At 42.4% G+C, this 23,780-nt stretch overlaps 2 protein-coding genes across 2 annotated transcripts in view; both read right to left on the bottom strand.

The window, feature by feature from the left end:
* The window catches only part of LOC122739621 (major histocompatibility complex class I-related gene protein-like), a 42,759-nt gene extending 32,890 nt beyond the window's left edge, over positions 1-9,869 (bottom strand). The window contains exons 1-2 of the mRNA XM_043981286.1: positions 9,677-9,869; positions 8,914-8,946 (exon numbers count right to left, since the gene is read on the bottom strand). Of these exons, the coding sequence (XP_043837221.1) occupies positions 8,914-8,946; positions 9,677-9,869 (226 nt within the window). The remainder of the gene's footprint in view (positions 1-8,913; positions 8,947-9,676) is intronic.
* A 154-nt stretch (positions 9,870-10,023) lies between these two features.
* LOC122739620 (class I histocompatibility antigen, F10 alpha chain-like) lies at positions 10,024-22,962 on the bottom strand. Its single transcript, XM_043981285.1, has 6 exons — positions 22,881-22,962; positions 19,563-19,823; positions 17,391-17,651; positions 11,974-12,252; positions 11,668-11,781; positions 10,024-10,109 (listed from the first exon to the last, which is right to left on the bottom strand). Exons 1-6 carry the CDS (start codon positions 22,960-22,962, stop codon positions 10,024-10,026), a joined length of 1,083 nt encoding a protein of 360 aa, XP_043837220.1.
* Positions 22,963-23,780: the final 818 nt, after the last annotated feature.

Genomic DNA, 23,780 nt, shown 5'->3' with positions numbered 1-23,780 from the left:
AGGCCAGTGTTTTATCCACTGTGCCACCTAGCTGCCCCCTGTCCATTGACTTTAAAGAAGTCCCCCCCGCCCCTGCCCCATTTGCCATTGGCCCTAGGTAGTGAGATTAGGACTGGTGGTAGGGAGGTTTTGGACAGGGGCATCTGAGCCTCTTCTCCTTGGGTCATTGGAAAGGAGGCTGGAGACCCTTTCCAGAGTAGGGGCATCTCCTAAGGCTGTGTGTTTCTCCTGAGGGTGACATGAGCAAGTGAGTCTCAGGTGACAAAATATTAGTACTCCTCCTGTTTTCCAGAGCTAAGGTCCAATGGACAAATTGCGCCCTGAGCTTGGCAAAACAGCAAAACTTTGTGATCACCTTCTGATAAATCACATAATTCACTAGGTGTACTCTGAGCTGGACAAGCATTGGATAAACTTGGAAATCGAGCTTGTCCCATTCTTGCTGCACCCTCATGCAAGGCTACAGCTCACTGCACAGCCACTAGCATAAGTATTAAGATCTCCCCATACTGCCTTGGGACCTCTCCGCTAGGGGCAGTCCCCAGCACACATGTCCTTGCTTGTAAGCCACTTTCCTCACTTTGAAAATAACACTTCTCTTTAATTTCTGATTCACCTGTCTCTAGCCTACTCTGTTCCACCCCAGCCATTCACAGGACAGAGGCTGGTTCTGCTCAGTTGCCACAGGGAAGCTGGGGCTGTGGTCCTGGTGGAGGGTATTTGTAAACACAAAATTTCCTGCTCTGTTTCATTGGCAGCTGTAGTGGATAGAATGCTGATATTGAGGATACGAAAGGGAGATGAGTTCAAATCTTTCTTCACATACTTATTAGCCGTGTGACCATGGGCAAGTCACTAGGCTTCAGTTTGCTCATCTGTAAGGGGAGGGTGTTAGACTCAATGACCTTTGAGGTCTTTACTCACTCTAAATCTATGATTCTGCCATGTTTTCATGCCCTTCTCTTCCTAATGCTGTTCAGTGGATTAAGTGACAACCTCCTGACTCTCAGTGACTTGCCTTTTATTCAAAAAAGTCATAACTCCCAATATTTCTCCTCAAACTGGCATTCCCTTTTCAATAGTGTCTCAGTCTCCAAATGTTTATATGATTTCTCATTTTCTTAGTTTTACTCTTTAGAAATAAAACAGTCACTTGCACATTAGTTGACATACCATAATGCTTTGTAGCCTTGGAGTTCTCAACATTGTAGTCTCTCTTTTTTGTGCCCTTGAAACTATGTTTCTTCACACACATTTCTCTAGTACTTCATAAGTAACAGATCTTTCTCTGTTTCTTTGTAACATTAAACTTTTTCCTTACAAATAGGGAATCATTAGAGTCAGTCACAGTCAGTCAACAAGCATTTATTAAGCACTGACTATGTGCCAGACAGGGCAGCTAGGTGGCTCAGTGGATAGAGTGCTGGCCCTGGAGTGAAGAAGGCTCCTCTCTCTGAGTTCAAACCCAGATTCACACCCTTACTAGCCGTGTGACCCTGGGCAAGTCATTTAACCCTGTTTACCCCAGTTCTTCATCTGTCAAATGAGCTAGAGAAGGAAATGGCAAACCACTCCAGTATCTTTGCCAAGAAAACCCCAAATGGGGTCACAGAATTGGACATGACTAAAAATGAGTGAACAACAACAACAACAACAAACAAAAATTATATACTCGGCACTATACTAAGCACTGGGAATACAAAAAGAAGCAAAAGACAATCTTTGCCCTCAAGGAGCTTACAATCTAATGGAGGAGGCAACAAGAAAATGAGTAGGTACAAGCAAGCTATATACAGGATAAAAAGAAAATCATTAAAAGAGGGAAGACACTAGAATTAAGAGGGTTAATGGAGATGAATGAAGGTGTAGATACCATTGACAGTGATATGAAATTGTGATGAATAGGTAATATTCTGGATAATAATATTCCAGAAGATCTTTATAGGCTAGAATTTCATCTTATTAAGCAAAATAATTGTTAGCCCTAAGAGCCAATTCATCTAATAATATCAAATTGAACTGGGATATTATATATATGTATGTATGTGTAAAGTTCTATGTTTCAGTTAAAAAGTCATTTTCATAGAAAAAAATTAAACATAGTTCCCTGGGGCACTCTGTGGGAGACCTTTCAAATTGTTATTGGATTATTAATATCTACTTGGGGTCTGGTCATTCAACCAGTGCTGGATTCTCCTAACTCATTGCTTCTTCCTCTGGGGTCTTTGACCTTGTCTTTATAAATATTTTAGAACTATAATTCAGTGTAACTTGTTTCTATTGTATTCCTATGTATTTTATTTTATACATTAAACATATTAATCTGAGAAGGGTTCCAGAGGCTCCACCAGCCTGCCAAAGGTGATCCATGAAATTAGAAAAGTTAAGAAGCCTTGCCCTAACTGTACTAAGCCCACATTTCCATTTTTTCATGAGAAACTTTCTCACATTCATTTCTAATGTCCATATCAGCTAAATATAATGTACTGTTCCTTTCAATTTTGTTACTGGGTTAAGTGTCTTACCAAAGTTGTAAGGAAAACAGTTCTTCTAGGAGACAGTTTTTGGTAGGAATGTTCTGGAGCCAACTTGAACTGGCTAGCAAGAGCCATTTGTTAATTTTCAGTATGAACATTTGTACCTCAGCAATCAGTAAACACTATATATAAATCAGGGATTGATTTCTTGTTCTATTGATTGTGTAAACTTAAGGAAGTGTTAATAATGCAGATTAAATTTAAAAGTGCATTGTGCATTTTTTGGGGGAAGTCAGTTGTTAAAAATTCACCAGTTACACTCCTAGTTGTTGGGCAGTAGACAGTGGCACTTGCCATCAGGGATATCACAGTGGACACTAAACCCTCAGGGGGCACTTGGAGAAGTGTGGAAAAGAGGTATCATGTCCAAAGCTCAGTGTGCATTTACTGTTCTTTTTGTTTCTGTCTCCTTTAATTCTCACAGCCCTTTACTGTTCTCTCCTCTACCTATTCCCCTTTGAACCTGTATTCATCTCTAAAGACAGAAGAGTTCCTGGAGGTGATGGCAAGACAATCATATATAATAGGTCCTTTCCTGGGAGGGTAGGAGCAGTGATTTGAGCCTCTGAATACTCAGCCCCCTTGTGCAATGCTCTTGGAGACCAGCCCAGTCAACTGAGAAGAGAACTTCCCTTGCTTCCTATAACTTGGCCCATAGTGGCCTATAACACGCTTCAGACAATCATAGAATTTAGAGCTCTGGAAAGAGTCTCAAAGAGACTCAAAGAGTGCAACCCTCTTATTTTACATATACCTAGAGAGGGTGCATGACTTGTCCCAAAGCACTTAGACAACAGAACCAGGATTTGAACCCATGTCCTTTGACTCCAAAGTCTTCATTCTTTTTTTTTTCAGGGCAGTGAGGGTTAAGTGACTTGCCCAGGGTCACACAGGTAGTAAGTGCCAACTGTCTGAGGCCAGATGTGAACTCAGGTCTTCCTGAATCTAGGGCTGGTGCTTTATCCACTGTGCCACCTAGCTGCCCTAAAGGCCAGCACTCTTTCCACCACATGCTTCTCCAGCTGTTACTCTTCAGCGAGTTACAAAGGTCTTCTAATGATTATAATGCCTATGCAATCAACCAACCAATCGATAGATCCATAATCAAGTATTTGTTGTGCTATTATGTGCTAGGCACCTACTTAGGTGCTGGACATACAGAAGTTAGAATGAGTCTCTGCTTCTGAGGAGGTTATCTAGGGGAGAAAACACAGACACACAGACACATAGACACACACACATATATACATACAAATAGGTGAAGATTTTGGGAGAAAGAGCAAGAAAGGCAGTTTGTTGTATAATGTGAGAAATGATTATTAATAACCAACATCTTAGGGAGATTCAAGCCTCTCCCCTTTTTCTAAATTCCTCATTTTAAAAAAGTCTCTTTTTCCTGGAGGACATTTCTGAATGAGATCGCATTAACTATCTCCATCTTAGATTTGCACTCAACCATGTAAGGAATTTAATCTAGGTCAGGGAGGCTCATTGTGTTCTACTGAAGATGGGTGGAGATAGATCCTTTTGTTTAGATAGCAAGGCTTCTCTGTCTGGGGGTCACTCTAGGCCCCCCCCATTGAAAAAGGTATACATATATAGCCCATCTCTAATTATGTTAACCAGTTAGATCTTGTTGCTGTTTGATGAACCACCTCCTGTTTGGAAGGTTATATGAACTGTGAGTCAGCTGCCATGATTGCCTTTGCTCTAAGAGACCAGATGACCATCTTTTTATTAATAACCTGCTGGCCTTATTAATAAAATGATCAAATTATGCAGAAATCATGTCTCTCAAGCTTTTAATTGTCACAATAAGATGGCACTTGGATTGAGCTTTGAAGGAAACTAAAAATTCTGAGACTGGAAGGTGAGGATGGAGTATATTCCAAGTATGAAGTAGTCTAAAATAAAGGCATGGAGAAATGAAATGCTATGTATGAGGCTTCAGTTAGTGAAAAATCCCTTTTGTCAGGACTGTGGAATTTGAGGAAGGAACAAGGCTGGTTGGAAAGATAAGTGGGGTCTAGATTATGAAGGGCTTTGAACAATTAAGAGACTATTGCAATAGTCCAGGGGAGAGATTACGAGAAGCTGAGTTTGGATGGCAGCCATGCCAGTGAAGGGGAAAGGGAGGGAACAAGGATTTATTAGGTACCTGCTAAATGCTTTACAAATATTACCTCATTTGGTCTGTTATGTGAAATGTAGAGACAGAATCAATGACCTTGCAATATATTTGAGTGGGAGGCAGAGGGGGGGGGAGAGGGATGATAGAGCAAAGAAACATGAGAATGACACTAAATTGTGGGTAACTGCAAAGCTAGTGATGCCCTCAAAAGAAATAGGGAATTTAGGAAGATGGGGAGGTTTGCCAGGAAAGAGAATAAGTTCTATTTTGGTTGTGTGGAGTTTGAATTGTCAATGGGCCATATAGGTGATGATTTCTAGCAGATAGCTGGTGATGTCAGATTGTAGTTGTATATATGGATTATCAATTCATCTGTGGAAGGGTGATTATTGAGTCCATGGGAGCTGTTAAGATCAGGAAGAGTGGAGGTATTTAGAGAAGAGGAAAAGGCTCAGAGTCCTTGGGGACACCCATGCTTATGAGGCAGGAAATGAATGATGAACCAGCTGTGACATTTAAAAAGGTTCAAGAGACATAATTTCTGGGTAATTTAATAATTTTATTAATAATGCCAACATTTTAATAAAGGCATGGTCATTTGGTCATCTTTTTCTTAGACCAAAGACAATCATGGTGTTGGTCTCTCAGTTTATGTGTCCTTTTGGAAGAGGAGTGTTCCCAAGGGTGGCAATCAACTCTGATTGGTCAACAATAAATGAGGGAATGAATATTACAATGAGAGGCTGGGCCTGAACTTTGATTATGTTATACACTTAAAAGTCCTCCTTTGGGGGGGTGGTAAGGAGAGGAGGGACATTGGGCATTCTATTCAAAGAATTTATGCCTCACCCAAGCCTGAGCAGAACACAATGGCTGCTCCACCTGGGCAGGGTCTGAAATGAGGAGAAAGTTAGCTCAACTTTCAGATCCTGAGGTCTTCAAATGAGGATAAAGGAAAAAGGGGGAAAGCTGAATCTTTCCAAGTCATTGATTATTAATAATCATTTTTCTCACAGCAAAAGAAACAGAGGATGGGTCAGATGGATAGAAGGAAATTTATGAGGCAACAATGTTTTAGAATTTTAGAGAGTTTCTATTATCTGGGAAGAAGGCATAGTTGATGGTACCTAAAAACACAACCGGGAGGTTATAGAGGAGGGTCCCCCCTTTATAAATTGGTCTATTATGGCATGGCTATTGGATGGCTCTTCCACTAGCCCCCTCTTTGATAGTTTTTTGGCTCATTTGTCAAATGAGAGCCAGAGTACCCACCATGATGAGATCATAGCTCTATGGAAGCATTATCATGTTCAGTTAATGTAAATTACAGGACTTCCTGCTGACAAGGTCTAGGCTTTTATATGTGCTATATAGACCAGTACAAGTGAGTGGGAATATAGCCTATGGCTGGTCTTATTGGTATGGCTAATTATCCTAGATAGTTAATGATAGGCTGGTGTCTAAGACACAGGCATACTAAAACCTCAGGCTATTTAAAGACCCGGAGAATAAGGGAAGGTAAATGGTATTCTGCAACAAAGTTAAGTTCTGCCCATGGGCTTCACAAAGTATTCTTTGGTGGAGTGGTTGGAGTTGGGTGACATGCCTGGGGTTGTGCAGTTGGTTGAGTGTCTTGTTTCTGAGGCCAGATTTTGGCTTGGGTCCTCCTGGATCCAGGGTGGATGCTTTGTCCATTGTGTCACCTAGCTGCCCCATGATGACATCTTTAGGGTAAAACTGAAGGTGAGAGGAATGCACTGGGGAAGGGGAGGGGGAGAGGTAGAATGGTGTGAAATCCCACATGAAAGAAACAGGAATTGGGGGGGGGAGATGGGGGAGGAACAGGGTAGTAAATGAACCTTACACTCATCAGAATAGTCTCAAAGACCTTATTCACATCAGAGTTGGCTCCAGGAGAGATTACCATACACATCCAATTGGTTGGAATAATCTATCTAAAATGGGCAGTGAATGAGCCTTATACTCTGTCTCTCTCTGTCTCACGGTATCTCTTATAATCTATCTAACCCTGCAGGAAAGTAGGAAGGGAAGGGAATAAGGAGGGAGGTGTAAAAGAAGGGAGGGCAGATTGGGGGAGGGGGCAGTCAGAAGCAAATCACTTTTGAGGAGGGATAGGTTGAAAGAAGATAGAAAATAGAGTAAATATCATGGGGAAGGGAATAGGATGGAGGGAAACAGTTAACAATAATAACTGTATACAAAACTGTGTACAAAAACCAAAGTATTCTTTGGGATTCTCCCTTGCACATAGGCTCTTGTGGCCTGATTTTCTCTCCAACTTCAATATGAATTTTCAGTTCCCTAACTATGATTAGCAACTGGCTCATTGTAGACAGTATCATATATAGGGGAATCCTCCAGCTTGAGGACAAGTTCTGGTGGGGAAGGTAGACCTTTAGAGCCACCTTTGTGGCCCATGGACCACAATGATCAAGAAGCTTGTATTGAAAGAGAAGACCTCAAATGAGTGAGTGGCAATTTATGGGGAGGAAAGCGATGGGGGCAGCTGTAAGGAATAAATCCCTTTCTTTGCTGACTAATATTTGAAAAAGGATATGAAAACATAATCTACTTCTGGTAAAGTCACTTGACCTTTCTGGGCTTCAGTTTCCTCATTGGTAAAGGAGGTTGGATTAGATGACTGCTAAAGTCTTAATCCAGGATCCCAGGATCCTTTGCAAGGTGGGGGGCTCATTTATTTTCTTTTTCTTTTTCTTTCCCTACTCCCCTCCCCCCATTCTCTGACTTTTTCTTTCCTCTTCTCTCACTAATTATGAAATCAGGATTCCATCCAAAGTCAACATGGGTTTGTAGTTTGATATGATCGAACTTCTTGCTGAAGAAGTCTGATCATGCTCTGAGCCACAGCTACATGTTTTCTGAAACTTGGTATAGGTGACCATTCCTCACTGATGTATGTGATTATCAATCAGTAAATCAAACAAATATGTATTGAAATCCTACTGTATGTCCAGGCCTGTGCTGAATCTTGTGGGATATATGAAAGAAGATCCTGTTGGTCTCTACTCAAGGAGACAGTAACCAAAACCACAACTACTTCAGTAATAATGAGATTAATATTAATAATAATACTACAGGCCAGATGAACTCTGTTTGGATTAGCACCCTGGTTAGAGTTCAAAGCTGGAGAACCTGAAGACATTCACAATCCACACTTAATTCAAATCTGTCAAAAGGGAACCCCCATGGGGAGCCAGTAAAGGACCTCAGGGACTTGCACAGGAGGAGAGGGTGTGTGTTGGCTTTAGTCTGCACAGTGCAGGGAGTCATGGATCTTGGGAGCACTAAAGCATTACTATAAACTGGCACAACCTGAGCAGAGCCTTGAAGACAGAGGGAAGGGAAAAATAATTTCCATTTCCTTAATGCTTTAAAATTTTATAAGAAACTTTCCTTCCAACAATTGAGTGGGGAGAGAAATAGAAGCTTGTAGAAGTCTAGAGATTCATTTGTGGTCACAAAGCTACCAGCTTCATGGTATCTTCCTTCCAAGTCGAGCTCTTTTCACCAAACTACACTCCCTCTCTATGTGCTAAGATAAGATGAGATGAGGCAGAGAACATCTCCCTGTCAGAAAAAGAGGCAGAAGCCAAGGAAATGGGAATGAAGCTGGAGTGTGCTTGGGCTTGAGGGCTGACTGATAGCGAGGGAGCCTCTCATTTTGGAATAGAATGTTTTTTGGTGCCACAAGAATAGATAGCTGATTTATTGGCTCTTCTGTGTCTCTAAGACCAGCAGGAAGGAGAGTTTACTGTCCTTGTGTGCCCAGCTGAATACCTGGAAAATACATACATACTTAGGCATATAAACATATCTGTACACACTTGTTAGCATAGATGTGTACATGCATGTATGTACATAAATGTAGATTTATTAAATATAATATAGCAATATATAGTTTTATGTATAGTAATACAGTTTCATGCATATACAAACATATGTATATGAGTATGTGTGTGTGTGTGTGTGTGTGTGTGTATGTATGTCCCCTGCAATTACAGGAAGGTCTTGCTAATAGAGCAGGTTCCTTGTCTATGCTCCACTTACCCTCAAGAAAAGGAGATCAGAACACTAGGATTTACACACACACATACACACACACACACACACACACACATTCACACCTTTTCCCCTGTGTTCCTCACTTGATGGTTGTCTCCCCTGCCCTGCCCTGTTCCAACCTCCAGTACAGGGGTTTCTCACCTTCCACTGAAGTATGTTCCTGGCTTCCTTGACCTGAAAGGCAAATAGAGAAGAAAATCACAGAAGGCCCATGGGCTGGGAGGGGCCTGAAGAGTTGGCTTATTCAGTCTTCTGTCCTCAGTCAGGAGCACACCTAGGCTCAGATGGAGGCCTCTGCAAAAAGAGGCTGGAACCTCCTCAGTCAGGATGGGAATTGTGGTTGAGGGTTGAGAGGATGATTTTGTCTCTTTCTTTATACCTGAGGGTCCACAGGAATAGAGACTGATTCTTCTGTGTTGGCTAGATTGCTCTAAATAGAAAAATGATGTGGGACAGTTATACAGAAATTTCAGATTTGCAAAGTGTGTTATGTGTGTTATTTCCTTGGTTGCTCACAATAGCACTGAGAAGTACATAATTTATTTTATTTATTATTCTACAGATGCCAACAGGGTGTTTTGTTCATGGTCACAAAGCCAGTAGCTGTCTGGGAGTGACTTAAACTCTGCTCTCTCTTGACTCCAAGCCTGCTGTTCTTCCCACTAAAACATGCTGCCTCTAATAAGAGGAAATATAAAAGGGATCAGTATAAAGTCCTATACCTGGTCTTAGTGTAAATGCCGCCTTCTATAGGAGGTCTTCCCCAATATCTTCTGCCATTAGACAGGGAGCTCCTTGAGGGCAGGGACTGTCTTTTGCCTTTCTTTGTATCCCCACTGCTTAGCACAAGGTCTGGCACATAGTAGGTGCTTAATAAATGCTTGTTAACTGATTAATGCTTTGCCCTTTAAGGATCGATCCCTTGGATCTGCTCTGTATGATGTCAACAGGTCTGCTTGATCCTGGGCCACTCCAGGCTGCTGTGTTGTCTCTCGCTCAGTGCCAATGGACTGAGTCCATTGGGATGGTCCTTTTGGTACTTTGTTCCTTTTGATGGCAGCAGGGGAAGGGGGACACATCAAAAGGGCCTTGGCCATTGAACCAAGAAGAGATACTCCTTAAGGTGACTTCAAGGAAGAAGCAGCTTTGCTCTTATCCCTTTCTCCAGAATGTGTGCTGGAGAGCAAGCACTATGGAGTTCCTTCATGGAGAGGAGAGGAACGACTGCCTGCCCTGCCCCCACTGCCAACCTCATCCCCCAAAGTAATAAACAGGGTGGCCACTCTCACATTTGTTAGAAGCTCCAGGGATATGGTTTAAAAATTGTGCTTCTTTTCCTGAGAACAAATGATTAAACAACAATCCTGGGATGAGCATTTCCCACCTGGGAGGTAGCCTGGTGAGTTTGAGAGGTCAGGAGCTCCTGAGCCTCTCAGCTGGTGTCATGGAACACCATGGAGGGAATAGGGGAAGGCAAATAACTAGAGAGTATAATCAAGGAGCCTCATTTCTCTCTCTCTCTCTCTCTCTCTCTCTCTCTCTCTCTCTCTCTCTCTCTCTCTCTCTCTCTCTCTCTCTCGGTAGGGCAATGAGGGTTAAGTGACTTGTCCAGAGTCATATAGCTTACTGTGTCAAGTGTCTGAGGCCAGATTTGAACTCAGGTTCTCCTGAATCCAGGAACAGTGCTTTATCCACTGTGTAACCTAGCTGCCCTCTCATTCCTCTCTTTAGAAGCCAAACTCTCCAGAACTGAACTTAGTTCAATGCAGCTGAGTCCAGATTTAGGAGCAAGGTGGCACACTGGATAAAGTACCTGACCTGCAAATCAGGAAGATTCATCATCCTGAGTTAAAATCTGGCCTCAGATAATTGATGGCTGTGTGACCTTGGGCAAGTCACTTAACCCTGTTTGTCTTAATTTCCTCATCTGTAAAATGAGCTGGAGAAGGAAATGGCAAAGCACTGCAGTATCTTTGCCAAAAAGACCCCAAATAGGATCACAAAGAGTTGGACACAACTGAAACAATTAAACCACACCAAAAAGTGGGAAGGAATATTGCCAGATCAATTGTGTGAGGGGATCAGTTGCTACAGATGCACCTTATATATACCACATCATTGCCCAATTAGAATGTAAGTTTCTTTAGGGTAGGGACCGTTCTTACCTTTTCTATGTGTCTGAAGTGCTCTCATTGTGCTTGTCACTATACTTATTTGTTGGTTGGTTAATTGGACTCCTAAGTACAAGATGGGAAGGCACAGCTGGAGAGAAATTGGACTGAAACAGATCTGGGGATTTTTCTGGCACACAAGTTCATGTGAACCAACATTGGGCTAAATGTGAACATGGGCTGCTTTGAGGAACAGTGAATTAAGGAGGTGCTAGTTCAAAAGAAAAGGGAGGTCATAATCCTTCTGAATTCTGACCTAGTGATACAATATAGTATTCTATTGTGGAATATTTATATATTTTAGGAAAAAAGCTATAAAGCATCCAGAGAAGGTTTAGAATCTAGAGAAGGTTTAGATCCTAGATCTATAATCATACAATTAGAATCTTTAGGGACCTTCAAGACCCTCTACTCCAAATAACCTCATTTTATAGATGAGGAACTGAGGCCCAAAGAAATTAAATGATTTACTCAAAGTCACATGACTGGTTAATGTTTGACGTTAGAGCTGAATTTAGGTCCTCTGGTTTTCCTACTTGACCACAAAGCCTTGTAATTCATGCCACAGTACTAGATAAGGCTGGTGGCTAGTAACACCATCTGGTGGTTAAACTGATAATTGATAACACCTTTTCTGGCTTTCTAGAATGATGTCTCCTGTTTCTTACCGATTCCCTCCTTTCTCAACTCCCCCATCTTTTTCCTACTTTCCCAATATCCATACCTGTCTTCTTCTTCCACATGATGAAGGCCACAACACAACTCAGCACCAGGATGACAACGGCCAAGGCACCCAAGACTTTGTCCCAAGGTCTCTCCTTTGAAGGCTTCCTAGGGACTAAAGTGGGTGGAAGGCAATTAAGTAAATTGAGAGGTGGAAATCTCCACAAAGGCAAAAGAAAACCTGTCCACTTGGACCCCTCCCTTGTTGATCTTTTCTCAGAAAAGGAAGAGGATCAAGACAAGGCAGTAGGATTACATGGTTAGGACTATTGGATATTGGCCAAGCTCCCTTGGGAGAAAGACTTACCTGGGTATACAGCTGGTATTGACAGCTCACTATGTTCTACCACACAGGTGTAATATGCTCCAGTGTCTTCCAACTGGAGTTCCATGGTGACTCGGAGATAAAAGGTGTTGTCAGCATTAGGCAGGGTGCCACTGGAGATCTCCTGTCCCCATATACCTAGCCATCCATCCTTCTCCCAGTGAAGCAGGATGGATGGGGGGAAGAAGCCCCTGGCTGTGCAGGATAGGGTAACTCTCCCATCTGTGGCTTCATGGCGGCCAATGGTCACCTCTGGGGGAACTAAGGGGAGAAATTAGGAGAGAAGGCATCAGGTCAAAAGCTCATTGGCTATTTGCCAGGCCTCTTGCTTCTACCCTCCATTTCCATTTTCCTCTCTTTTGTCCTACTTTCTATCTCAAACTAGCTCATGAGCAGATTGTTTTTAATATCAGTGTTTACATCCCCCAAATCAGCCAATGATACAAATCCAGGCTTGATTGATTCTGTTGACTGTCTAGATTTAAGAAAGTGATGGAGAAAATGTGAATAATCCAAGTCAAACTTAAGTGTGTGCTGTGCATACAATTTCTTTTTGGGAGTGCTGTTTGTTAAACATTTTCCAGAACACCCCTGTCTCAGATCCAAGATTTCCAAAAGCTCTCTAGGGCAAGGGCAATATCTCAAACCTTTATGGATTCCATGTAAATGCCTAGCATAAAGTTCAATATGTGGTAGGCCCTTAGAAAATATTCTTTGGTTGCATCATGAGATTTCTAAACTAACTATAAGAGTCTGTTAGTTTCTGGTATGTTTTTATTTATTTATTTTTTTAGCAACAAACATTTATTTTATTTTCCGTTTTCACGTAAGGGTAGTTTTCAACATTAATTTTCATAAGATTTAGAGTTCCAAATTTTTCTCCTTCCCTCCCTCCCTTTCCTCCCCCCTCCACAAGATCGCAATCCGGTTATATATGTACAATCCACAAGTGTTCGTTTTATCAGTTCTTTCTATAGGGGTACATAGTAAACTTCCTCATTAGTTCCTTGGGATTGTCTTGGATCATTGCACTGCTGAAAGTAGTTAAGTCATTCACAATTGCTTATTGAACAATACTGCTGTCACTATGCTCAATGTCCTCTCAGCTCTGCTCACTTCACTATACATCGATGTTCATTAGTCTTTCCAGGTTTTTCGGGGATCATCCTGTTTGTCATTTCCTGTAGCACAAGACCATTCCACTACAATCATATAGCACAGTTTTTTCCATCATTCCTCAATTGATGAACATCCTCTTGATTCTCAATTCTTAGCCTCCACCAAGAGTTGCTATAAATATTTTTTGTACAATTTTTCCCCCTTTTCTCTTTTTCATGATTACTATTGTTAACTGTTTCCCTTCTATCCTATTCCCTTCCCCATGATATTTATCCTATTATCCATCTTCTTTCATCCTATTACTCTTCAAAAGGGATTTGCTTCTGTCTGTCCCCTCCCCCACTCTGCCCTTCCTTCTTTTGCCCCTCTCTCTCTTTCTCTCTTTTTTTTTTTTTTAAGTGAGGCAATTGGGGTTAAGCGACTTGCCCAGGGTCACACAGTTAGTAAGTGTCTGAGGCCGTATTTGAACTCAGGTACTCCTGACTCCAGGGCCAGTGCTCTATCTACTGCGCCATCTAGCTGCCCCTGCCCCTCTCTCTTTATCCCCTTTCCTTCCTATTTTCCTGCAGGGTTAGAGAGATTATTCCACCCAATTGAGTGTATACATTATTCCCTCCTTGAGCCAATTCTAATGAGATTGAGGTCTTTGAGCCAATTTTGATGAGTGTTAGGCTCATTTACTGCCCAGATTAAATAGATTACTCCACCCAGTTGGGTGTGTCTGTTAGTCCCTCCTTGAGGCAGCTCTGATGAGTTTAAGATTTTTGAGCCTTTTCTGATGAGTGTAAAATTCATTTACTGCCCTGCTCCTCTCCCATTTCTTCCCCCACTCCATAAGCCTTTTCCTGTTACTTTCATGTAGGATTTTGCTTCTGCCCTTCCCCCTCAATTTAACCCTAAAGATGTTATCATCTAGCTAAGTGACACAGTGGACAAATCATCACCCCTGGACCCAGGGGGATCCCAGCCAAAACCCAGCCTCAGACACAAGACAGTCGCCCACTGTATGACCGCAGGTATGTCCCCCAGCTCCAATTTTTTTTATGGTTCTCTAGGGTCTTGTATTTGAAAGTCAAATTTGCCATTCAGTTCAGGTCTTTTTATCACAAATATCTGAAAGTCTTCTTTTTCATTAAAGTCCCATTTTTTCTGCTGAAAGATAATGCTGAGTTTTGCTGGGTAGCCACTGCTACTGGAGCCTACCTCCTGGTTCTCAGCAGGGGTGTAAAATCCAAGTTCTGCCTTAGCACCAGCATAGACACCTGTAGTCTCTCCCCTGCCCAGGGCTCAGCCCACTCACCAGACTGTGAGCTTAGTTCCAGACAACACTGGCACTTCAGCTGATTCAGAGGCTCTGGGGGTCTGCTTCTCTGGTGAGGACTTCCTGGGACTGGATCTGTGTCAGGGTGACTGTGGGGTTGGGCTCAACTCCTGTATCAGCACAGCAGCTCCCTCCTTCTGACCTTCCAAGCTGTTCTTGGTTAGAAGATGATTTCAGCACATTCTTCTGTGAGTTTTGCTGCTCTGGGCATTTTCCTATGACCTTATTTGGATGTGTCATGAGTTCGGGAGCTCACTGCCTTTCCTCCGCCATCTTGGCTCCACCCCGGAAGTCCTCTGGTATGTTTTAATGACAAAATCAAAATCTTCAATATTTCAATCTCAAAATATCCATGGTTTCATCAGGATAGGTCTTCTCTTCAGTGATACAAACTGTAAGCCCTCCATGGCTCAATAAGTCGAAATATCATTGTGAGTCGTCTCCAGAAATAGACATCCTCTGGAGACTGCTTTTAGTCATGGAGGTCTCATCACTTAGCTAGACTGGTCCTCAGTCTGTTCTGAGGATGTCCTGCAGGATTTCTCACCTTTCTAGGGCCTGACAGAGCCTGTGCTTAGCTGTTGAGGCCTTAGACAATCCACCACCTGACATCTCAGTATCGCCCCATCAGAGGATGACTTTAACCACATCACCATCCTCACTACCGCCACCATCAACAACTCCTCAATCAATTGAGAAATGTTAATTAAGTATCCACTCTGTGTTAGGCCCTGTTCAAAATAGTAGGGATACAAGGACAAAAATGAAAGAATTCCTATCCTCCAGGTAGCTACGTGGTGCAGTGGATAGACTACTGAATCTGCTGTTAGGAAGACCTGAGTTCAAATTCAGCCTTAGCCACTTACTAGCTGTATAACCTTTTGCAAATGACTTCACCTCTGTCTGCTTCAGTTCCCTCACCTGTAAAATGGAGATAACAATAATATCTAAGTTCCAGGGTTGTTGTGAGGATGAAATGGGATAAATTTTTGTAAAGTGCTTTGCAAATCTTAAAGCACGATTGCTTTATTTGACTTCAGGGCTTGGGTTAGAGCAAAGACCTAGTTGTAGGATTTGAAGGCAACTGGTCCTCAGGAAGCTAATGTGAGCAGGAACTTTATCCTCTGTGGTGCAGCCAGTGAGCAGGGGAAAAACACCATGTGTACACAAATACACATATACTTTTTTTTTTTTTTTGGCGGGGCAATGGGGGTTAAGTGACTTGCCCAGGGTCACACAGCTAGTAAGTGTCAAGTGTCTGAGGCTGGATTTGAACTCAGGTACTCCTGAATCCAGGGCCAATGCTCTATCCACTGCGCCACCTAGCTGCCCCCCTACACATATACTTTATGGCAATAAAGACAGAGATTTAGCCACACACATAGGGCCAGTCACTCACTTGAAGGAGGGAGATCTATATAGTGGCAAAGATCTTGGTGGAAGTATCTGTTCAGAGTGGGGTCTGAGCTGAAGTTTTGTACTTTAAAGATAGACTTGGTTGAGAATAGGTAATTGATAGCAGATATGGGAGGGGCATTCCTAATTAAATCCAGATATGGTGGGAAAGTTCCCTACCTTTCTTATTGGTACTAGACTTAGGTCAAGGAATTTCCTAATCAGGAATGGTTGAGGGTTCGAGTAGGTAGTCCAGGACCCCAGGAATGGGTATTGGTTTGCAGCTGCTATAGTTTGCTGGGAGCCTCATCCAATCAGGAGCTGTGATCATTTACATGTTTGACACAGAGGCAGAATAAGTATGAATGGTAGAAAAGTACTGGCTGTTATTGCTTATATGTTTATGGTCATTAAGAAAGGGAGACAACACGTTCCCATGTAAGTGTGTGTCTATATATGTATGTGTATATACACACACCTATATGTATATATGTATGTGTATGGGTGTATGTACACATATACACACATACATGCATCCATCATCCATACATATATCTATATATCTCCAAGGTAATTATAGGGGAAGATCACAAAATGGCACTAATAATAGAATCTCCCTCCCCCACCCCCATCTTGGGGTCATGGAGAGGAACAAATGAGATGTCATATACACATATATGTGTATACACACATCATATTACAATCATCCCATCCACGCTGCTACTTTTCCTATCACATTTTTTTTTTTTTGGTGAGGCAATTGGGGTTAAGTGACTTGCCCAGGGTCACACAGCTAGTAAGTGTCAAGTGCCCAAGGTCAGATTTGAACTCAGGTCCTCCTGAATCCAGGGCTGGTGCTCCATCCACTGTGCCACCTAGCTGCCCCTCCCATCACAATTTTGATGTATCAATGGTTAGCATAAGAAATTAAATGGGAATTTTGATAGAGTTTTGTGGAAGCTGCAGATGACATAAGAAGGACAACGGATGACACACACGCCATTACCAAATACTTGACCCCAATTTTATTATAAGGTACCGTAAACACCCCATAAAAGAAAAATAAAAAAAACTCAGACTTCTTCTCTGGTACGAAGGGAGGGCCAAACATTTTTACACAGATTTTCCAGATAACTGGGGTGCTTCACTTCTAAGGTCCATGATATGGAAGGGATAACTGTTTATATTTATCACTTTGTAAATGTTGAAGCACTATATACATATTAATGCCTACTCTTAGTCTTAGATTTTTATGTCTATGAAAATTAACTGAGATGAAGTCTACCACCATACATACACTGCTGCTCCATCTTCCACATGGCATAAGGGTATCGGTGTCCTTGGCCATCCAGTATTAGAAAGCAAGGGATGGGGGCAGCTAGGTGGCGCAGTGGATAGGCACCGGCCCTGGAGTCAGGAGTACCTGAGTTCGGGTCCGGCCTCAGACACTTGACACTTACCGGCTGTGTGACCTTGGGCAAGTCACTTAACCCCAATTGCCTGCCTTAAATAAAAAAAAAAAAAAAAGAAAAGAAAAAAAAGAAAGCAAGGGATGGGTACTCACCATTCTCCTTCATGTTTGAGTACTGCAGGATTTTTCTCATCATGCCATAACAATGTTCCTGTATATAATGTCTCCTCAAGGCAGTCTGGAAGCCGCTTTGCAGAAAGATCTTGAATTGTTCTGCCTCAGGCTTAAAGAAAACCCAGTCATCATCGTCTATTTTCCCATGAAGTCCTCCGTTCAGGGCAAACTGGATGTGGCTGCCCACCTGGATGTCCCTGTCCAGCTCACAATCCGCAAAGAGCTGTAGTGTCTGGTTGGCTAAGAGGATGAGAACAAGAGGACACGTAGTCATATCATTGAATCAGCACTGGGATTCGAGTAGAGAGGATCTGGGTTTGGATCCTGCCTGAGACTTGCTAGTTGTACAAACATAAGCAAGTTGCTTAACTTCTTAGCACCAATAATAGGTAAAGAGCCTTATAAATTTAAAAGCAATTTCTGTGTCAGTTATTACTCAATCGTTTTTTTCTTCTAGAAAATGTAGCTAATGCTAGTTGTGCCATCTACCTCATGGGGTTATTGTAAGGAAAGTGCTCACAAGATTGACTTAAGGAATGGTAAGAAGGCACGTAGGGGCAAGGAATAGATTGAAGGACCCCAGTCATGTGGATCCCATAGAGAAAGGGTCTGTGTTTTAAAGAATTTGGGGATGAATCTATATGTTGAGATGAGATATTCTAAAGTTGAAAGGGATTTGGATATTCCCTAATAAGGGAAAATCATGAGCAAAATATATTAGGTAATTATAAAAAGGTACAATTGCTGGGATTTTCTTATTATATACAATAATCATCAGTTATCCATGCTGTATTATTTGTAATTTGTGTGTTTTCTTTTTTCTAGTATGTAAATCCAGGAAAAATGCCAGTGTGGTCTGGAGGATTGTAGCAGAAGGAAAAGAGGACAAAGGAGGCACTAATTGCTAGAACCAGGCAACAACACGTGATGATGGAGGAAAGACAAGGAAACAAGGACCAGATGATTTTTGAGATCCATCTCCTGCAACTTGGACACTTGATGATCTCTAAAAGATGTGTCTGAAGCAGCTGAAGACAATCCCAAGTCCAGGGCTGGATACTTTGCCCAATTAGAAAATCGGAGATTTGGAAAGTACCTTGGAGGTTATCTACCATAACCCGCCACTAACCATCTTCTGGGCCTGTTTCTTGGCCAAAAGTAGAAGATCCAAGAACCTTAAATTGCTTTGATGATAATATCAGCCTTTGTTATATCTTTAGAATCACTGCTTTCCTTTTGGATCTCTTACCTCTCAGTTATACCACCTTAGAAGATAACAGACCTCTCTGTTGTTTATGCCTGGCTGCCAAAGAGCTGTCCAAGTACCCTTAGCAAGTTAGCCAATACTGGTTGAAACAGGCCATTCTTGGCAGGCCATTGGAAAGTTCCCTTGCCCTTCCATTCTTTTTTTTTTTTTTTTTTTTTTTTTTTTTTTTTTTTTTTAGGCAATTGGGGTTAAATGACTTGCCCAGGGTCACACAGCTAGTAAGTGTGTAAAGTGTCTGAGGCCAGATTTGAACTCAGGTCCTCCTGAATCCAGGGCCAGTGGTATGAATAAGAAGTATATTTTATATCCTATTTGTTTTAATTTGCTACAGATTTCCAGAGTTATCTCTCTGCTTTCTTAGATACTAAACTCTCTGTTTCCATGGCGGTGGTGGTGGTGGTAATTGGGGAGGTGAGGCCAGACTTTTTTTTTAGCAGACAAAAGTAGAGAAGACTCCAGCACAAGACTACACACAAAGAAAATTTCAATTATGTAACGAAATCTACCATTTTGCTTCACTCTACTGCCAATCTCCAGATAGCAGCCTACACTTCCTTGTATACCATGATCCCTTATTCCTTGCATATAGTCTGGGAGTAGGAGGGCAAGCAAAGCTTAATTTATTTTGTTGATAGAACTTTCAAAAGCATAAATGCTGCAGAAAACAAGGCTGCAAGGTGCAAAGACATACAATGAAATCCAATAATTTAATGAGATCTTGTCCCTTCATTTCATAGCCCTTTCCTTGGGGAAGAGATCAGAAGTCCTCTGAACCTCTGCACAATAGGCTTGAGGGTTAGGGAAACACACACACACAGAGACAGAGAGAGAGACAGAGAGACAGAGAGACAGAGAATCAGAGACAAAGAGTAGGGCTCACTTACTGTGACTCTTGGTATCATTCAGAGTGATGTGCTTGACAACTGAACGGAAATTCATCTCAATGTCTGTAATTGTCTTCTTCTTCTTTTTAATGTATTCAGTCCCAAGGACCTTGGAGATCCAGGGATACTTGAAAACAAGTTTCCCATCATGTTTGTCATAGGAGCACACTTTCACATCATCTATAACATGAGTGATGAGGAGTTCTGTGAGTGATCTTCTTGTACCCACTGCAGTGAAGAGAATCTCATGTTTGTGATAGGCTGCATGATGAGAAGGAAGTAGGAAGAGTAGGGATTCAGTTGTGGGGAACCCAGAACTCCAGTGTCCCTTTCTACTCATTCTCTTGTCTCTCCCTCTGACTGTCCTTAACAGTAGGATAAGTAAATATGATCATGCAGGACAGTTGCCATAGGGGATAGCCCAGAAAGAAACAAAGCACCCAACAGTTCTTCCATTGAGTTCTAACCCAGACCTGAGTTCAAATCAGTCATCTCTGCTGACTGATTGATTCAGAGGCTGCTTCTTCATATAATCAGCAGCTTTGCAATCCTGACTTTCTTATAGCTCAGGGTTTTAATAAATGTTTAGTGAGGAGTAGGGTCTTGTCCATTACTAGAGTTAGTATAGATGGGAAGCCAACCAAGGAGATGTAGGAGAGCGAAAGTGGGAAAAGCATGGTGGAGAAATTCAGACAAAGGTCAGTGGAGATAGAAAACAATGTGAGCATTTTATAGAAGGGCACTCAAAAGCACCTGGTCATTGGAACCAATTGGATGATGAGTTCTGGAAACAGGTTACTAATCTGTCCTGTAGCAGTAGTAGAGATAGTGGCCTTCAACAATGTGGACAGTTACTGGGACTCTCTCTCTCTCTCTCTCTCTCTCTCTCTCTCTCTCTCTCTCTCTCTCTCTCTCTCTCTCTCTCCCCCTCCCTCCCTCCCTCACTCCCTCCCTCCTTTTTGCGGGAGCAATGAGGGTTAAGTGATTTGCCCAGGGTCACAGAGCTAGTAAGTGTCAAGTGTCCGAGGCTGGATTTGAACTCAGGTCCTCCTGAATGCAGAGTAGGTGATTTATCTACTGTACCACCTACCTGCCCCTGGAACTCTCTTTATGCCAAAGGCTGATTAGCTGAAAGAATAATAATAACAGTAGAAACATTTATACAGTATTTTAAGGTTTGCAAAATGCTTTACAATTATTATCTTATTTGATCCTCACAGCAACCCTGGGAGGTAGGTGCTGTTATTATCCCCATTTTACAGGTGAAGAAGCTGAGGCAGATGAGGTTGAGTGATTTGTTCAAGGTCACATAGCTACTGATTGTCTGAGGCTAGATTTGAACTCAGCTTTTCCTGACTCCAGGTTCAGCTCTCTATTCTCTGTGCCACCTGGCTTATATGACATGTTTACCAAATCTGAATGAAGAAATGAAAAAGCATTTATTAAGTCCTTACTGTGTACCAGGCACTGGGGATACCAGTACAAGCAAGCATGGTGGTTTGTAGAAGATATTAAGCTGGAGATCATAGCTGATATCAGATGGATCAACTTCCACAATGATTTCTTTTTTTTTTTGTTTGTTTGTTTTTTTGTTTTGTTTTTTGTAGGGCAATGAGAGTTAAGTGACTTGCCCAGTGTCACACAGCTACAAAGTGTCAAGTGTCTGAGGCTGGATTTGAACTCAGGTCCTCCTGAATCCAAGGCCAGTGCTTTATCCACTGTGCCACCTAGCTGCCCCCCAAAATGATTTCAATGGACTTGGGGCAGAGGGAGGGAGAAAGAGGAGGGCTGGATTAGATTTAATATGATGACAGTTTATAATGATTGCTGTGTCCTTCACCTCACTATTCGTAAAGACTGACACCTCTTTGGCTAGGCAGGACAGCAGCCCTCCCAGCTAGCATAAAGTATCAGCGCTTATCTTGGTAACGTTTTCCTTGTGGTGCCCCAACTGCTCCCCTGAGCTTCTCCTTGTCTTATCTGATTGCCCAAGGAAACACCCCTATCTCCTACTCCCTAATTGGCCCTGATTAAACACCAGAGACTTTTCAAGGTAAAAAAAGTGAACAGAACAAAATTTAAAAATAATTTAGATTCAAAGTGAATATCCAATAAAAAGTTTGCTCTGTGTCTTATTTTAGAGGTCATCTTTACCTCATTTTTTGTTTCCTTTTTTACTGTTTTTAAAACCCTTCCTGAGTCCAATCTTCTTTCTTCCTTCCTACCTTCTCCAAATCTGACAGTTCACTCTCCCCTCCCCTGCCCCTCCCCCCTTATTTTCCCAGACTTACTTTCCTGGACTTCCGTATGATTAGAAATCCCAGAATGAGTGGCCAGGGTGATGGCAATCCTTTCATCCTCTAACCCTCCATCCTGTGGTGAAATTGGTATCCCTAGCCCCAGCCCTAACCCTATTCTGGATATATGGTACATTAGGTTCATCCTCAAAGGTCCTTGAAATCTAAGTTTCAAAATCTTTGACCTCTCATTCTTCCCTTCCTGACACTGCCCTGTCTCCATACCTGTCTTCCAAGCCCAGTTTTTCTTGCTGGGAATGATTCATAAGCCAAGGAGAAGCCAGTGCAAAATAGAGAGTGCACCATAAGGACTCAATCAATGTTTGTTCATTGATTGGTCAGTTCTCTCTGGAATCAAAGCCATTTTCCTCCTGGAAGTGTTCTCTGATGGTCTGTACTTGGCTGAGGTCACTTCAGAAATGCATCCATCACTCATGGCTATAGGTGTGTCCTCATACATATTCCCAGGAATGTCCTTGTTTTCTTCCTTGTTTTTTCAATAACTTTTCTGCTCCATCAAAGCAGTGTTTCCTTAGGGGTTAGGATTGTATTTTCCTCATTGGATCATGGGAGACCTGAGGAAAAGGCACGTGTTTTCCCCACCAAACCAAGGGAATCCCCATGGGCAGAAGCTGTTTCCCTTAGAAGACCATGGCCTCCCTTAAGTCAGGGGCTGGGTTTCTCCCAGAAAAACAGGGGCTCAGGGGCAGCTAGGTGGTACAGGATAAAGCACAGGCCCTAGATTCAGGAGGATCTGAGTTCAAATCCAGCCTCAGGCACTTGACACTTACTAGCTATGTGACCCTAGGCAAGTCACTTAACCCTCATTGCCCTGCCAAAAAAAAAAAAAAAGAAAAAGAAAAACAGGGGCTCTCTAAAGGTATCAAACCATGGGTTCCCTCAAGGCAGGTCCTATGCATCCCCCTATCAAACCTGGGGCTACATGAGGGCAATGACTTTTGTTTCCCCCACCACACCAGGGGCTCTCTCTCCTCCCTCCCTCCTGTTTTCCCTGACTTACTTTCTTGGGCCTCCCTCATATCAAACAAGCTCACTAGGAGCAGCCAGGATGGTAATAATCCTTTCAGCCTCTGATCTTCCATCCTGTGGTGAAGGTCCTTGGTATCTTGGACAATATCTCAGTTTGTGAAGCCACAAGTCCCAATCCCTGTGCTCCTGCTAATGTCTAGAAGGTAAAGAGGCCGTTTTATACACACTCTTTCTTTAGCCCCCTTCCCTACTCTGGTCTGGATTGGTTCTGTTTTGAGGTCCTATCTGCTTATCTTTACCAGCTGGGACATCTGTCACCAGGCAGAACCTGCCCAAGCCTGCCAGGCATGAGTGGAAATGAAATCGAGTCTGTGGTGAGGGCAGGAAAACCTCAAGTGTAATTTCCCTCAGGTGTTGTGAGAAAGGGGGTAGAGGAGGGTGAACTGCAAAATTTCCAGGAACACAGTTGGCATTCACAAGTACTGGGCAAATTAGGTTGAATTATGAAATCCCCAAATAACATAGACTTTTCCTTAGACAACCTCCAGTCTGATGGACAGACACAGACTTTATCCCCAGACAGCCCCCATTGTGATAATAGAATTGCCCACACATGCCCCAGTTTCAGGGGAACACTAATCTGTAAACATGGATCCTTTTGCATATCCATTTGTCTCTGTCCTTGAACTTATGCTAAGTAACAAGGTGTTATAGCTTTCAATTTTCAATTTTCTGCTGGCTGGTGATGTAAGGATGGTGACCTGTGTGTGCCCCTGAACCATCAAGGTAGAATACAACTGAAAGGAAGAAGCAGAAATGTGCTGGTAAATGTTTAATAATTGAGACCCCCCCCCCAAAAGAATGTCTTCAAGACCCATTTTTAATTTTAATTTGCACTGTTAACATTTCCCTTCCCCCTTTCTTAATGTCT

This window comes from Dromiciops gliroides, chromosome 2 (genome assembly GCF_019393635.1).
Source record: "Dromiciops gliroides isolate mDroGli1 chromosome 2, mDroGli1.pri, whole genome shotgun sequence".
In the NCBI taxonomy this organism is placed as follows: domain Eukaryota; kingdom Metazoa; phylum Chordata; class Mammalia; order Microbiotheria; family Microbiotheriidae; genus Dromiciops; species Dromiciops gliroides.
Note: the sequence above shows the minus strand (reverse complement) of the source record. Positions and strands in the feature narration are given on the sequence as shown.

Excerpts from the sequence above, each read along its gene's own strand:
- LOC122739620 (XM_043981285.1), bottom strand. The coding sequence starts at position 22,962 with ATGGAAGATCAGAGGCTGAAAGGATTATTACCATCCTGGCTGCTCCTA. Across the intron at positions 19,824-22,880 it reads TATGAGGGAGGCCCAAGAAA|CCTATCACAAACATGAGATT; the intron begins GTAAGTCAGGGA and ends CTCATCATGCAG. Across the intron at positions 10,110-11,667 it reads CATGTGGAAGAAGAAGACAG|GAAAAGAAGCACAATTTTTA; the intron begins GTATGGATATTG and ends ATTTGTTCTCAG.